Source organism: Haliotis rufescens, unplaced genomic scaffold, assembly GCF_023055435.1.
Source record: "Haliotis rufescens isolate VD_foot unplaced genomic scaffold, xgHalRufe1.0.p SCAF_5, whole genome shotgun sequence".
NCBI lineage: Eukaryota > Metazoa > Mollusca > Gastropoda > Lepetellida > Haliotidae > Haliotis > Haliotis rufescens.
The window spans coordinates 8,647,132-8,663,932 of record NW_025964223.1 but is presented as its reverse complement, the minus strand read 5'-3'; the positions used below and the strand labels follow the sequence as shown (position 1 = coordinate 8,663,932).

Sequence of the window (16,801 nt, the reverse complement as noted above, 5' to 3'; positions counted from 1 at the left end):
CGAGTCAGGTAAATTGATCGTCTATGCACAGTAAGCTACGGTTATAACGAACTCAAAGGGACTGCTAATTTTAGTTCGTTATAACCGTAGTTCGTTATAATCATATATATAGCATAACTACAGCAAATAGTCGGGACCAAAAAAAATGAGTTCGTTATATCCGTCAGTTCGTAATAAGTGTGTTCGTTTTAACCGTAGTTTACTGTAATTAAATGTCAGAACAAAATAAGAAAATTTCTGGTTTATTGCATATTGTGACGTTTCGATGTCGAATCTTACACCGTTATCAAGCTGGAGTGACAACGACCCAGTGATCAGAGGTATATAAGCATGATATGTTGTGATAAGCAGCTGATTACTATTGTCAACAACAGGTAATAGATAACAAGTAGCATACGGATACTTGGATGAAGCCAGATGTACAGTCAGAACCAGAAATAGCACACAAGGATGAGGATTAAAAGGATTAAACACCTGTGAAAAGCTGATTGCATCGTAATTAAATAACATATCATGCTAATATACCTCTCATCACATGGTTGTCGTCCCTCCAGCTTGATAGCGGTGTAAGAATCTACATCGAAACGTCGCCATTTGCAGTCAGTCAGTCAGTGAGTAGGGTTTAACGCCGTTTTTAGCAATATTCCAGCAATATCACGGCGGGGGACACCAGGAATGTCGCCATTTGCAATACACCAGGATTTGTTATTCATAAAGTTGTACGTTTTCCTACTTACTCACCAACTTCTAGCATGTCAATCAAACAGTTAATATCATACCTGTTATCTGCAGGTTGTAGCTAATGTCTTTAAGCAAGTATTTGAGTCCTGCATGTTACTAAAATTACAAATTTGTCACAAATAAAATTAAAAGTTAAATATATGCCACTATGATTTTAAATTGCATGTGTTATTTTTGCTTCTGAAATTCGTCTCTTCCTTTTCCCCTTGTTTGAGATTTCTAAAGATCCGTTAGAAATGGTCTTAAGACTACCATGCTTGTCTAGTATGTACAGATCGCCGTCATATAGCTGAGATATTGCTGAGTTCGGCGTAAAACAGTTAACACGCGATTCCTGTTTTTAATCAGGAATTCATATTAATCACTGTCTTATTAATCATAGCCGTACCTGTTACAAAATGGTCACTCACTTCCTTTTATCCAGTAACACTTAAATGTATGAACAGGTAGAACGATTGAATGATCGCTCACCTTGTGTCACAGATGTGTGTGAAATCCACGTGTTGGTGCATATTGTCATTGTGTTTCTGGCCTATTGCCACACACCCTTTCCCGTTCTCCAACATGTGTAACTGATCAAGTATGACAGTAGAATACGGGAATCAGGTGGTCGTAGGCTGCGTATTAAATGCACTTATCCGTGTACCATTGATGCTATCATCACATCTTTTTATGTAGCACATGTCAGTGAAAATTCGTTCTTCAAGAGTCAAGTCAAGTACGTTTGTTGTACCTAAGGCCACCGACCCCTTTACAACAGTGAATGAGCGAGATTGGTTTTACATTGTTTGAAACAGGTTAACAGTTATATCAGGGCGTGTCGGCTTAATGGTGCAGTCATATATGTCTTATACGTTTACCAGCCTTGTGAAACACAAGAGCACCGACAAACATTGAAACAAAATTAGAACGAATCTGGAATTCGGACCCTCCCTCACTGGTTTCTGTAGCGCAAACTTTCACCGCGAATGGCCGCGCCTACCACGGCATGTCATATTTTCATAATATACTTGACTTAATGTTTAATAAATTTTATATTTGGTATAACACTTTCTTAGTAAAGTAAAACTTCTCGTACTTTTTTGGGTTGAGTCTCGAAACCACACTGCCAAAGCGATTTAGTGCCTCACTCTGGCAGTGTGGGTTCGAATCCCGGACGGGACCCAACCCCCCAAAAGTACGAGAATCTTTACTTTTCTAAGAAAGTGTTATACCAAATATAAAAATTGTTACATTTGACCACTTTCTAGAGGCCATTGTGAGTATATTTCTACATTTGTTTGTTTGTTGTTTACCGCCGCGCACCGCAATATTCCAGCTGACGGCGGTCCTTTCTAGACACACGTGCTACACAAGAATAATTTTCATTGCGTTACATTCCAAGAGAGCAATGACCTGAGCCGCTGTTCACTCACAAAAGATATATGGCGCTCTGGTAACTATTCAGTAGTGCTGTCGGGGATTTCTGAGTGTATCTGTCGCAAGAACGCCCACTGAATGAACGCGAACAATACACGGAGCCACTACATTCGCGAACCTTCGTAAAGGCAAAGACTGAGTGACACAAGGTGTCAATAACACGGGTAAACGCGACCTGCCTTAAGCGTGAAGTCCCACGTATAACAGTACAGATGATTATTAGTGTTCGTAACTTCTTCTTTTTCTTCTAGTCACGCATCATGGCTTCGTCGTAACAAAAAATCATTTTATAATTAAAAAAATCGTTCATGTCTTTATGTTATTTGTTATTTTAACAATATATTACTCTACTTGTTCCTTCTTCCTTCACTGTTGTGACACACCCGTACGTCACTTCCTTTTCATGAATGATATGTACACACCACCTGTCTGTCGGCACTGCCCTATAGGGTCAAGGTCAGTCATCTCTTCACATTTATCAGTGCGTATCGCAACTGTAACACGTTTTCGGCCAACAAACAATCCTTTCAGGTACAAACACCTCTCTCAACATCGGCACACAATGAAGTGGGCAGTCAGAGGCATTCGGAAAGCGTGGCTCAAACTACGAATGTCCTCGCATACCGCCACTGGGAGAGATATGGATATCCCAAAGGCCAGACCGTTTCAAGAAATTCCTGGACCGAGTGGGGTGTACAATATACCCTTAATTGGAGCCATGTTTTTGTTCAAACCGTTCAGTAAGTATTGTATGCCAGGGAATGGTTGCATGCCGCTGTTAGCAATAATCATGCCACAACACAGTGTACATATATAATTATATTGAGCATTTTGCCCTATATGGGGAAACGAACCCGGGTCTTTTAAACGCTTTGACTACTAGGATACCACATCTATCATAATATACAATGCCGGTACGGTACATTGCAACGTATATTTACGGTTCCGTTCCCAGTAAAAATGGTCCGGATTTACGAGGAATACTGCCCCTAAATCACATACAGTTAACTACGGTTATAACGAACTCAAAGGGACTACTAAGTTTAGTTCATTATAACCGTAGTTCGTTATAAGCATATATATAGCATAACTACAGCAAATAGTCGGGACCAAAAAAATGAGTTCGTTATATCCGTCAGTTCGTTTTAAGCGTGTTCGTTATAACCGTAGTTTACTGTATTCCGGGTTAGAATTGGTCATCATGTTGTAGGACTTCATGGATCCGTTGTTGATTGCTCGTTGACTTGTTATCGTACCCTGACGGCGAGGATCGTTGTTCGTAATATCAATCACATGATTGCCTGGCCCAGATTCGATTATTTTAAACCAGGTGACATATTACAAGGTCCTTAAACAACAAACACAAACATAAAGAAACCCCAAGTAGTGCGATAGTTGTTCAGATATACGGGGTCGGGGCTGAATAGGTTTTACTGTATGTAACGTTAAATGTGTTTAATCGTTGGTTGTTTAAGGCCGCACTCAGCAATATTCCAGGGTGCCGATGTACAAAACAACCCTAGCGCTACGACTGTCTTAAGTCTATGTAAAGATATGGTACATGTAGCTACGATCACCTTAGCGCTAACGGCACCCTTGTCTTTAAATTATCAACTAAGGACCAGACAATCCAGTGATTGCCATCGCGAGCATCGATCTACGTAATTGGGATAAGATAACAGGCATATGTAATAATAATAGTTCAAAGAAACAGCTATTATGGTTATTGAAGCGGCAATGGGTCACTAGGTTATTCACACATCCGGGGAAATGACACGTGATCAGCCTGCGCCCAATTATGACAACTGCAGTATGGTGTATATGGATGTATAGCTTGTTCTATTCCCATACATTTTGCGGACTGTGTGATAACAAACAATAGCAATTAGTCCGTAGGGATTACAACTAGATATATCTCGAACTAAGATGGAAGCGTTTCATAACAGGCAACTTGATATCATCTATGCGATTATTACAACTTTTTAGATGACGTCACTGTCTTGTATAAAGGAACCATTTTTTATACGTTTTTAAAACTATTACTACAAAAGTGTGCAGTGATCCTCACCAACGATTATCCAGGGCACAGAGGTCGATTTCTTTTTTTACGTGTACGCTAGACGCTTCATGCACTGGAGACATGTGGAGGACATTTCCAATTAGTGATACAAATCATGTCCAATGCTATTCCCTACTTTGACTTTTACCATATGTTCCCATGTTTTTTTTCAGGTGAACAATTGCTTTTCCTTTGCATGTGTTTGTGACGGGTGCCACCGGTGGGCAGGATACCCTAACCTTTTCTCGAACACCTGGTATCATTACTATTTGATAGTGATTCATAAACACATGCTTATGATGAGTCGGAATTGTAAATCGACTCTGCTTTACGATTTCTATTGGATATGGAAAAGGGTTTTGTCGCTTTATTTAGAATGTAAACAGATACAAGACATGTTCACGAATGTGTTTAAATCCCAAACGGAAAGCACATTTGGTGTTCAGGGTCTAAACACATGAAATGAGCTGTCGTCTCACAGCCTAAACACCACCTAAACACATCTCCACAATCTAAACATGGTTAGAACTTACACATGGTACATGTTTAGAATGTAACATGTTGAAAAATGTTTAGAATTTAAACAAAATTAAAAGTTCAGGCAAAACATGTTTAAACTGTGTATCACTGAAGCTGACATTGAAAGTATATTTGATTGCTACGATAGACCCTTAACTTTATTTTAGATAGCCCCACCCCTACATACTTCTGTATTATTATACCATCTGTTATATACTATTCTGTATCCCCATTAAACACCAACAAGCCCATAGAAACCGCCGCTTTCTTAAACTACCTACCATGATATCAATAAGTAAGTGAGTGTGATTTTACGCCGCTTTTAGCAATATTCCAGCAGCATCACGGCGGGGGACCCAGAAATGGGCTTCACACATTGTACCCATGTGGGGAACCGAGCCAGGGCCTTCGGCGTGACGAACGAACGCTTTAACCACAAGGCTACCCACCGCCCCAATTAGGGTCTTCAACACATGAAGACCCTAAACATGTTTAGACCTAAAATATGTTCCGGTATGGATCTAAACACATTTTTTTTAAAATGTAGCGTCGTTACCCTCTCCCCTATGTACAGCTTAGCACAGAACTCCTATCGTTCATGAGAGTAATTTGATTGGCTATTTTCAGCGTAGGAATCGGGATCAAAATGAGGCTATTGTGGCCAATGGGTCAAGGGTATTAATCATAACAGAAATTGGATATAATACACTAGATACGCGAGGATGGGTGATCCTTATTAACCTTCTTCCTTTACACGCTCCACCACTTTCAGCAAAATACACCGTGGAGACAGCGAACATGTTGTACAATGATCTCGCCAGCCAGTACGGCCCCCTCGTCCGTGTTCGCCTGGGTGAGTGGGTGGTGCTGGTGTCGGACGTGGGGGACATGGAGAGGGTGATGCGGAGTGAAGGGAGGTACCCCCGGAGGATGGAGCCCTATATCAATGTCTTGCACTGTGAGAAATACGGCATACCAAAAGGAGTTGGTAGTCTGTAAGTATTGTATACTGAAACATTTTAGAATGTTTAGATGTCAACTTCTTTATTATGAGGAACACAACGTTTCGGAGAATATGCTAACTCCTTCAATAGGTGAATGGATGCCATGAGGCAGAGAGCATATATGTGTACATGTAAGGACAAAAGTACTAAGTTAATAAAAGGTGGAAAGCTAAAATATTCGAAAGGCTGTTTTTGTTTTCGTTTTTTTATGTTGAATATTTTTCCTTACGGTTGAAACTTAGCAAATCTGCGACCCAAGCTGATTTTCTTACATGTAGATAAAAACATATGGTAAACATATTATCTAGGGTCTTAGTGAGCTTTCCTCATGAAACATTTCATGGTGTATTTACGAATACAAGAGTGAGCTTTTAGCAATATTCCAGCAACATCACGGCGGGGGAGACCAAAAATGGGCTTCACACATTGTACCCATGTCGGGAATCAAACCCGGGTCTTCGGCGTGATGAGCGAAGGGTTTAACCACCGGGCTACCCGACCGCCCCTACGAATGCAAGAAGCAGAATGGGCTATTGGCAACCATATGAACATGTCTGATAATGTTTCAAACTCGTCCTCTCGACCTCAAGAAGTCATTGCTAATTAAATTTATATCTGGACTTTGACGTTTAAAGCCATTTTATATTCTTCAAACTCTACCTTCTTATTCCTAAGAGAGGGAGAAGAATGGCACAGATATCGAAGTCCTCTAAATGCCCGGATGATGAAAGTCGATTCTGCGCATCACTATCTTCCGGTACAGAACGAAGTCGCAGATGATCTTGTAGCTCAGATAAAACTGGGTAAAATCCAAAAGGATGGCGCATTGGAAATGTTCTTCAGATATGCCTGCGAAAGTAAGCATCCTACATAATTATCATGTTAATATTCTATATAGAAGATAAGTAGAGATGATCACCCTTTACATATAATGACCCGTATCACCCTGAGACCCATATCTGACCGAGGCCTCTATTCATGACGTCATCGAATTTTGTGACGTCATAAACATTCCATGACGTTACGTACAAAACTCAGCCGACTGATACGTGGTATCAGGCCTGCTGTGTGGTATGGCTTGACAGGTCACGTTCCTGATATGGACAGTGACGTTTCGCTATTATTGGATTGGCAAAAAACGACACACATAATGTTTGGTTGGTTGGTTTGTTGTTTTACGCCGCACTCAGCAATACTCCAGCTATATGACGGCGGTCTGTAAATAATCGAGTCTGGACCAGACAATCCAGTGATTGACATCATGAGCATCGATCCACGCAATTGGGATTGATGACATGCATCAACCAAGTCAGCGAGCCTGACAACCCGATCCCGTTAGTCGCCTTTTACGACAAGCATAGTCCCCTTTTACTGCAAGCATGGGTTGCTGAAGACCTATTCTACCCCGGAATCTTCACGGGTCACACACATAATGTATTAAATCATAAGCCAATATGTCACCAATTACTTTAATTTGGCGAAGAGGAAGGCTAGATATAAACTATAACATATCTTCGTTCTCGAATCCTGATATTGTCCAGACCAGCGAGTCGTAAGCCATCTCATATGATACACACCGCATGGTGATGAGCTTTTATTCTTTTTCAATGTCAACTGCAGAGTGAGCGTATATATATATATATATATATATATATATATATATATATATATATATAAAACGCCACGTTCAGCAATAGCCAAGGAATATCACGGCTTGTTAATAATCTATGCTGGGCTAGCCAAACCAATGGTTGATGGCATGAGCAGCAATAAAAAAGATCGTCGCGATAAGCCTGACCACCAGATCCTCTGTAGTCCGAATGGATGACTAGCATGGGATACTGGGGACCTTCTGAGTTAGATGGTCTGGTCGTAAGAGGCGACTGGATCGGGTGTCACACTCAGCTGCTTGGTTGGGTAGCGTGTGGAAGTACCCCTACGGGGTGGATTGATGCTCATAATATCAATCACTGGATTGTTTGGACTCTCCACAAGCTGCTATCATACAGTTGGAATATGGCCGACTGTGTCGTTAAATCAAACACATGCGTTCACATGCATATCCTGTATGGTTTGTTACAACAGGCATCAGCGTGGTTGCCTACAACAAACGTCTTGGGTACCTGAGTCCACACACAGACAGTGATCCTGAGAAAATGCAAGATCTGAAAGACATACAGACGATGTTTAAACTGATGAATGAAACACTTACTATTCCCCATATTTTACTGAAGAAATTACCATGGAGGGCGAAAAGAGAATACGACGCTGCAGTGAATCGCATCATCAGGTAATAAATAACTCCTATTTCAATAAACGGCAAATATTAGGGGCACAAATGCGAGGGGTATACGTCCAAAGTGACTCATTTGATTACATAACTGTGTTATATCTGTTTGATTGTAACTGAATGTTTATAGAACAGACACAATTCATATGCACTCGAAAATCAAAGCGTGTCAGATGAATGAGTGAGTGAGTATGGTTTTACGCCGCTTTCAGGAATATTCCAGTAATATCAAAGCGGGAAACACCAGAAATGGGCTCCACAGTCAGAATAGGGTGTGTGTGTAGAGGTGTTTTTTTTTGTTGGACTGGGTGTACTGCCTACAACTAGTACGGTGATGCCTTGCCTGATCGCATAAAATCTAGGTTTCGAGACAACAAAAAGCAGTTTCTGCCCTATACACATGCTGAAATCTTGTGTATGATTGTTCATGCATTCAGCATTACACGGACAATGTGGATATGGTTAATTTCCAGGAAGCATGGATTCAAACAATGTAGGGAATCGTCCCTGAATTCAGTAAAACTAATATCCGCGAATTATATGCTGCCGTGAACAGTATTTCTGTGATATGAAGGGTATCACTAAATGTGTGGGAAATTTCAATGGATCGTAATAGGATCGAATTTGGAATTATAACAGATGTACATTTTCATAATGGCGACCCCAAATTGATAATTTTTAGTATATAGATTATTTATTCAAACAAATAGTATTCCCGTTTCTTTTTCATATGTTGTCTTATATGTGATTGTAGTCATGCTACAGACTATTACTCCAACACTCTGACGAACATCCAGCAGAGACAGCAGGACGGCGTCGTGGACGAGAACAACTTCATGTTGTCGCTGTTGATGTTAGACAAACTCTCGGTTGAAGAAATGGGATCGGTGGCATTCGAACTATTTAGCTCGGGGACAGAATCGGTAACATGGCTTAATCATTCACACTGTTTGATTTGACTTACTCGCTTCGCCCTTCTAAGTTCAGACATAGTATACCCCTTTGCTAATAACCGGGTACACTCGTGAATATCAGGGTTAGAATTGGCCTTCAGCAACCCATGTTTGTCGTAAGAGGCGACTGACGGGATCAGGAGGTCAGGCTCGCTGACTTGGTTCACGACCCGTGAAGATCCGGGTTAGAATTGGCCTTTCGCAACCCACTAATGTCGTGATAGGCGATAAACGGAACCAGGGCGTCGTTGTACAAAGCGATATTAGCGCTGAGGTGATCGTAACTCCCACGCATTAACACAGACTTACGACAGTCTTAGGGCTAAGGTTGTTTTGTACAACGGCAGACAGGTGGTGAGGCTCGCTGACTTGGTTGATGAATGCCCCAATAGATAGATAATCATGGTGTCATTCACTGGATTGTCAAGTCCTGACTCGATTATTTGTAGACCGCCGTTGTAGCTGGACTTTTTCTGAGTGCGGCGTTAAACAGTAAACAAACAAATGACAAGTGTGTGCTTTATTGACGTGTTGGCTTCGTTGAGTAGTGTAGTTTATACTCTCGAGGTTCTATCATGTAAACAATTTCAGCATGGTTCAGTAATTTCGTTATTTTCGATCATTATCTATATTATCGCTTCTTTTTTCGGGTTTCCGCAAAAGGTCTCCGGTTATCAAATATTTACTGATGGTTTTTACAAATAATGTCCATCTTATCAGGACATTCTTCTCATCATAGAATGACTTTCAGATAACCACATCATCATGATGTAATATCAGTGTCATGAACACCTATAAGCTTCCATAGTTCCATCAGCAGCGAAACGAGATATCCATGTACTGTTTTAAGATAGATATATTATCTCATCATCATATTCATTAATACCTACATGACTGTTGTGTTTTCAGACAGCGCGGAACCTCCAAATGGTTCTGTATTATCTTGCACGTAATCCAGACAAGCAGAACAAGTTGTTTGCAGAAGTCGTTGAGGCTGTTGGTCCACGGGCTCCGCTCACGACGGAGGCCCTCGGGAAGATGAAGTACATATTCGCTTGTATGAAGGAGTCGTTCAGGTACACGTAGGTCGCCAATGTTGAATGCAAGGACCAAACATCCGTGTCGCCTAATCTCATATTTGTTCTGATTAATTATCGTTGGTTTATCAGTGGTAAGGTCTACGATCTGTTGGCATTCCGACTACATTCCGCTTACATAACGTTGGGTTGTTTAATTGTTGCATACGCAGGAATGAGCAATATTCCAGCCATATTACGACAGCATGATAATAATAATCTGGATCAGACTAACCGGTGATTAATATTACGTACAACATCCCACGCTAGAGGGGTATGATAACACAACCAGGTCACATAGACCGCCCATTTCTTTCCCTCTTTGAACTGGTATAGGTTCCTGGGGACCTATTCTAACCTATAATCGCAACAGGGTCTTACATACAAAGAATGTCAAGAAAGTGGCTTAAACGAATTCAATAAGCCTCATGTCGGAGTGACAAAGGGATAACAGTGCTTGAGGGGTTGCCTTTGGACATCCACCGGATCCCCCCCCCCCCCCCCACCCCCCTCAGGTCCCCACCCCGGTCCCCACCCACAGCTGTACACTCATCACTCATCTTCCTCATCCTTACGACAAGACAGCCAATGAGATGATGTACATGAGCTGCTAATGGATTAAATATATTTTCAATTACACATATAATGCTTCTGAACATTGCGTCTTAAGACTGAATATTATTCATTTTCAGACTAGCCTATCCTATACTGTCCGGTCCACAGAGATACATACCCACCGACATTGTGCTTCGAGGCTACAGGATCCCTGCAGGTGTAAGTTAAACTACTGGCGTTTGGAGATAGTTTACTTTAAGTGTAGTTACCATAAAATAAGTTTCATTTCACAATCCAAAGAACTGGTGAAAAGTTTCGCTTTGTTACCCTTTCCGACGTTTTGCATTATCGTTTATATGATAGTTTCATTCGTTATGATGCCTTTTACTAAAAATTGTCATAAGTGATGTGAACCGAAAGTGGTAAATGTCTAAGACCTACATCACCTCGAGCTTTCATCTTGTATCAAGCTGGCACACCGTCATATGATTACCGTAATGAAGTCTCCCGATGACGCACTCACTAACTCACTCACACACAATGAAGTGACGTCTAAAAATAATTAAGTTTCACAATGAATTACATGGATACTCTTAACAATAAGAAGACGCTGATACTGAAGTAATTATGGATATAGGTATCAGATACAGCTGGAGGGTTATATATAATAATGATGTAATGGATTATGTTATAAACCCAAGAACTTGTATTATGATACAATAAATATGCAAATTAGCTCACCAAGCAGGAACTACTCCAACTCTCCATACATCGATGTGTGTACGATTATGTAGACTGACATGGCTGCAAATCAGCTCTATAACAATGATGAGGGGCGTTTAACGCGGTTATCTTAAGTGTCCTTCAGTGAAATTGCGTCTTAAACATGTTATGTTAAAATTCACACTAAATGATAAAAATGGCATTATCCTTCTGTATTTCCGAAGCGAAAATGTCGTATACATGTATTAAGAAACCCAAATATGTATTATGCTCGCCAAAGGCCGCTTTAAACAATATTTCAGGTATATCACGGCGTGTAAGCTTGATGTGGGTGAAAATACCGGAGTGGTGCTGGTCTAAATCAGGCGCTGCTTACCCTTTTCGCGAACATCACTCATTTTAAGTGATCCATTCATATAAGTTTCACCACTAGTTTGCCTTTTACGGAAGGAATCTGGAATCTGTTTCGGCAGCAAATCGAGACTGATGTTTCTCTTAATGTTTCTCCTAATGTTTCACCTAATGTTTCTCCAAATGTTTCTCCTGATGTTTCTCCTAATGTTTCTCCTAATGTTTCTCCTGTTTCTCCTAATGTTTCTCCTGATGTTTCTCCTAATGTTTCTACTAATGTTTCTACTAATGTTTCTCCTAATGTTTCTCCTAATGTTTCTCCTGATGTTGACGTTTTGATTTAGATGTTCATCACTTTGGTGAGCCCACTTTTGGTGCTGACGAACCCAGATACATAATCAGGGGGAAACTTGGCTTCAAACCCACGATCAGAGACACACCTCATGCATTTTTCAGACCTCTGTAGCCATGATGAACCAGAAAGCGGCAAAGGACGAGGAATACTTTCCTGATCCGGACAGGTTCCTCCCTGAGAGATGGCTGAGAGACGAGACAGGAAGAAGGACGGTTCCCATCCCGTCATCCGCTGTACTTCCGTTCGGGTTCGGCCCTCGTCAATGTGTAGGGAGGAGGTTTGCGGAACAAGAAATATATCTCGCAATAACAAAGGTATTCCACATAGAAAACACCTTTAATGCGCATATATCTCATATCGGTTCTACTAGCGATGTATTTAAGTTCGATCTCGATCTCGATATATCGATGAGGCTTTCGGGTTTCAATTCAGACCATACATATGACTTCGTATCAGAATATAATCAGAGTAACCTATTCTCTAACACAGGGTCTTGTGTGGCCAACTCGCTATGCGCCGCAGCTGGTTGCACAATCGCCACGAATAGCTGCAAGACTGATGAGGCGGCGTTAAGGAACATTTACTCACTCACTCACTCATGATCACTCACTCACTCACTCACTCGCTGTACAGTGTTGCCACCCTAAATTGGTCAAGGTCTGTTGATCAACTCCCAGTTTTGTCTTTATTATGACCTTTGGTCTGCCAGAATGATATCCGAGCTTGTACCTAAACATATTAAGACCTGCGTTATTTCGGGGATTAATTAAATCGCCACGCCGTGATTTAAATGAAATAATGTTCAAAGTTGTGTAAAAAACTTTGCTAGGTCCTTACCATAAAGCCATTAAGACATAAAGCCTGGGGAAATGCATTGATAGGAAGGATATTCATTACGGTAGGTTTCTGTCTTAGTATCGCAACGACGCTTCAAATTAGCTCATTACTAGTGTCACAGTTAAAATGCCTACAAATGCCACTCTTCTAGCCGTGATTTATGTTACTCGTGGGGAATCTCAGGCAAATATACTCCAGTATTCAATGTTTGTCGTAAGACCCATCTGATGACGATATGTTAGATACACTCCAGTACCCAATGCTTGTCGTAAGACCCATCTAATGACGATATGGCAGATATACTCCAGTACCCAATGTTTGTCGTAAGATCCATCTAATGACGATATGGCAGATATACTCCAGTACCCAATGCTTGTCGTAAGACCCATCTAATGAGGATCGGGCAGATATACTCCAGTACCCAATGTTTGTCGTAAGACCAATCTAATGAGGATCGGGCAGATATACTCCAGTACCAAATGCTTGTCGTAAGACCCATCTAATGAGGATCGGGCAGATATACTCCAGTACCCAATGATTTCGTAAGACCCATCTAATGAGGATCGGGCAGATATACTCCAGTACCCAATGCTTTTCTTAAGACCCATCTGATGAGGATCGGGCAGATATACTCCAGTACCTAATGTTTGTTGGAAGACCCATCTGATGACGATATGGCAGATATACTCCAGTCCCTAATGCTTTTCGTAAGACCCATCTGATGAGGATCGGGCAGATATACTCCAGTATTCAATGTTTGTTGTAAGACCCATCTTATGAGGATAGGGCAGATATTCTCCAGAACCCAATGCTTTTCGTAAGACCCATCTAATGACGATATGGCAGATATACTCCAGTACCCAATGCTTGTCATAAGACCCATCTAATGACGATATGGCAGATATACTTCAGTACCCAATGTTTGTCGTAAGACCCATCTAATGAGGATCGGGCAGATATACTCCAGTACCCAATGCTTGTCATAAGACCCATCTAATGACGATATGGCAGATATACTCCAGTACCAAATGTTTGTCGTAAGACCCATCTAATGAGAATCGGGCAGATATACTCTAGTACCCAATGTTTGTCGTAAGACCCATCTAATGACGATATGGCAGATATATTCCAGTACCCAATGCTTGTCGTAAGACCCATCAAATGACGATATGGCAGATATACTTCAGTACCCAATGTTTGTCGTAACACCCATCTAATGAGGATCGGGCAGATATACTCCAGTACCCAATGCTTGTCGTAACACCCATCTAATGACGATATGGCAGATATACTCCAGTACCCAATGCTTGTCGTAACACCCATCTAATGACGATATGGCAGATATACTCCAGTACCCAATACTTGTCGTAAGACCCATCTAATGGCGATATGGCAGATATACTCCAGTACCCAATGTTTGTCGTAACACCCATCTAATGAGGATCGGGCAGATATACTCCAGTACCCAATGCTTGTCGTAACACCCATCTAATGAGGATCGGTTGGCTACCATTCCGTGCCATCGAACCCAAACGGCTTGGATCATCTTTGCTGATGCAGTCAACCACTAGTTTGCTATGTCAGACTCGAAGATATTAAATCGCCATGATATCTACGGAATATAACTTACAGGAGTATACAGTATTCATTTACTTATTTATACAGGCAATACACAAAGACAACGGAGGGAATCCCTATCATATGTGTGATAAATTCGCCTAATGAATCCTGGGTTCTTTATTATCCAGTTTTGGAAAGTGCTTTGTCGCTTTTATCTATTGTAAGTTAGCTTGAAAGCCTCAAATTGCATATTTCTGTTGGTGTGAGAGGTCATGCGTGAACCCACAAAGAGATCATGGTACTTATCACCATGGACGTATCAATTAATGAATCTATTACACATTTAGTCATGTACCTGGAACACCATAGCATTACTCTTGCTGTTTTAGAAGCATGCTTAAGTTAAACCTGTCTGGGCACGAGTGGCCCAGTGGTTTAAGGCGCCTCAATTCGCTCCAAGTACTTTGGGTGCGCCTGAAACCTATGACCATGGATTCGAATCCCGGTTCCCACCGATTATGTTTTCAGGCTTTTCAGCACCATACTCGTGCTCGTTGGTTTCACCGAAATGGTAAATGTCTTATTAGACTGCATAACTTCGGGCTTTCCTCCCACATTATGCTAACACGCCGTGACATAACTGGAATAATGTTCAAATCGGATTTAAACCAAACTCACTCACTCATGCTCAATTGATGTACAAGCATCCGTCTGTCTTGACCTACATCGATATGCATTTGTCCTTTTCAGATAATGCAGCATTTTCAGGTGGATCTAGAGCAAGGACATGAAGAGGTAGAACTCAGATACAGAATATTTGTGGGGACCAAACATCCTATCCGCTTCGTCTTCAGGAGGAGGTCATGACATTGCGTGGATGAAGAGGTTGCTGATTCCATGGCACTGTTTTAAATAACACCGTAACTACGTACAAGGCTTGAATAGCTATTACATGCTTTCACTTCATGTACCGTCATTGAAATTAGGACGCATTGCTCTTATGAACTGATGTGTGAAAATGGTTTGGTATAAACCACTTCAAACAGATTTTTGTTGTTAACACCGCACTCATCAATATTCCATCTGTATGACGGATGTCTTTAAATAATCTGGTCTGAACCAGACAATCTAGTGATTGACATCATGAGCATCGATCTACGCAATTGAAATACGATGACATGCATCAACCAAGTCAGCGAACCTGACCACCCTATCCCGCCTCTTACGATAAGCATGGGTTGCTGAAGACCAATTCTACACGGGTCTTCAAGAATAGCTTTAAACAAAATTTCAGTCATATCACGTGGTGTCAGCATGATGCGAGAGGAACGCCGGAAGTGATGCAGGCCTTAGGCGTTTACCCACGATCATGGCTATGGTGCTCACAAACCTTGAATCTAGGATGCAAACCCATGATCACTCCTAAGACAGGCCACGTGCCCCTTTTCTTGACTGAATCAGTTACATACACATCAAACATTTATATTAGAATACAATTCTGAATGAGTTGGCGCGGATAAAAAAAAAGACTATCACATTTGAACCCAAAGATCAATGTGCGGAGTACTGCAGCGAATAATTCTCAGCTCGTTTCCTTATCGTGAGCTTTTGCGGGCAATAATTACTGATACTCTGAGTAGAAGTCTCTACCCTTTTCATATAATTGCGTGTGTAGAACTTATCGAGTCTTGGTATTATATCTGAACTGCTTGGCCAGCCCTAAACATTGAAGTGAAGTTTATTTTATCTACCGTATTGGATTTGTTTTTGTTTGTGTGTTTGTTTGTTATACAACATTGCACTAAATGGTGGCCTGTAAATAATCGAGTAATTGTCACAATGTCCAACTACTCTGTCAGACCAGCGCACCCACGAGTGCAAATGTTAACAATATCAGGCCATGCGGAGAGAAACAACACATGTTCTATTTCTTATGTACTTTCTAACTGATCTTCACGACCTTACTCTGAAAACCATTATGTCATTGAGGTTGATTGAATCGGTTCCGACATGAATTGCTGTTTCACTTTAATGAAACATAAACTTAATATTTTCAATATAAATGTATTTCGTCACTAAATTCATAAGTAAAGCTGGAACACGTTTAATTCCTGTGATGATGTTTGAGGTCAAGAGAAACGCCTAAACATCACTACCGCAGTGGAATATATGTGTCGATGAACAGGTCTAGTGAGTGAGTTAGGGTTTACGAAGTTTTGAATAGCCTTTATCATGCCATATCACTTCGATGATGGTGCTATTTTAACCAAGGGCCATCGGCACTAGGATTCAAACCCGCAATCAGCTGATCCTGACACGACTATTAAAACTGCAATAAAACTAAAGAATGTCGCTAGCT

General features: G+C 41.1%; 1 protein-coding gene across 1 annotated transcript in view; it reads left to right on the top strand.

Annotated features, from left to right (window-relative positions):
* Nucleotides 1-16,486, top strand: part of LOC124110350 — a 36,481-nt gene extending 19,995 nt beyond the window's left edge. The window contains exons 12-20 of the mRNA XM_048383809.1: nt 2,692-2,900; nt 5,511-5,733; nt 6,418-6,599; nt 7,828-8,032; nt 8,787-8,955; nt 9,895-10,061; nt 10,754-10,835; nt 12,147-12,359; nt 15,193-16,486. Of these exons, the coding sequence (XP_048239766.1) occupies nt 2,692-2,900; nt 5,511-5,733; nt 6,418-6,599; nt 7,828-8,032; nt 8,787-8,955; nt 9,895-10,061; nt 10,754-10,835; nt 12,147-12,359; nt 15,193-15,309 (1,567 nt within the window). The 3' untranslated portion in view covers nt 15,310-16,486. The remainder of the gene's footprint in view (nt 1-2,691; nt 2,901-5,510; nt 5,734-6,417; nt 6,600-7,827; nt 8,033-8,786; nt 8,956-9,894; nt 10,062-10,753; nt 10,836-12,146; nt 12,360-15,192) is intronic.
* Nucleotides 16,487-16,801: the final 315 nt, after the last annotated feature.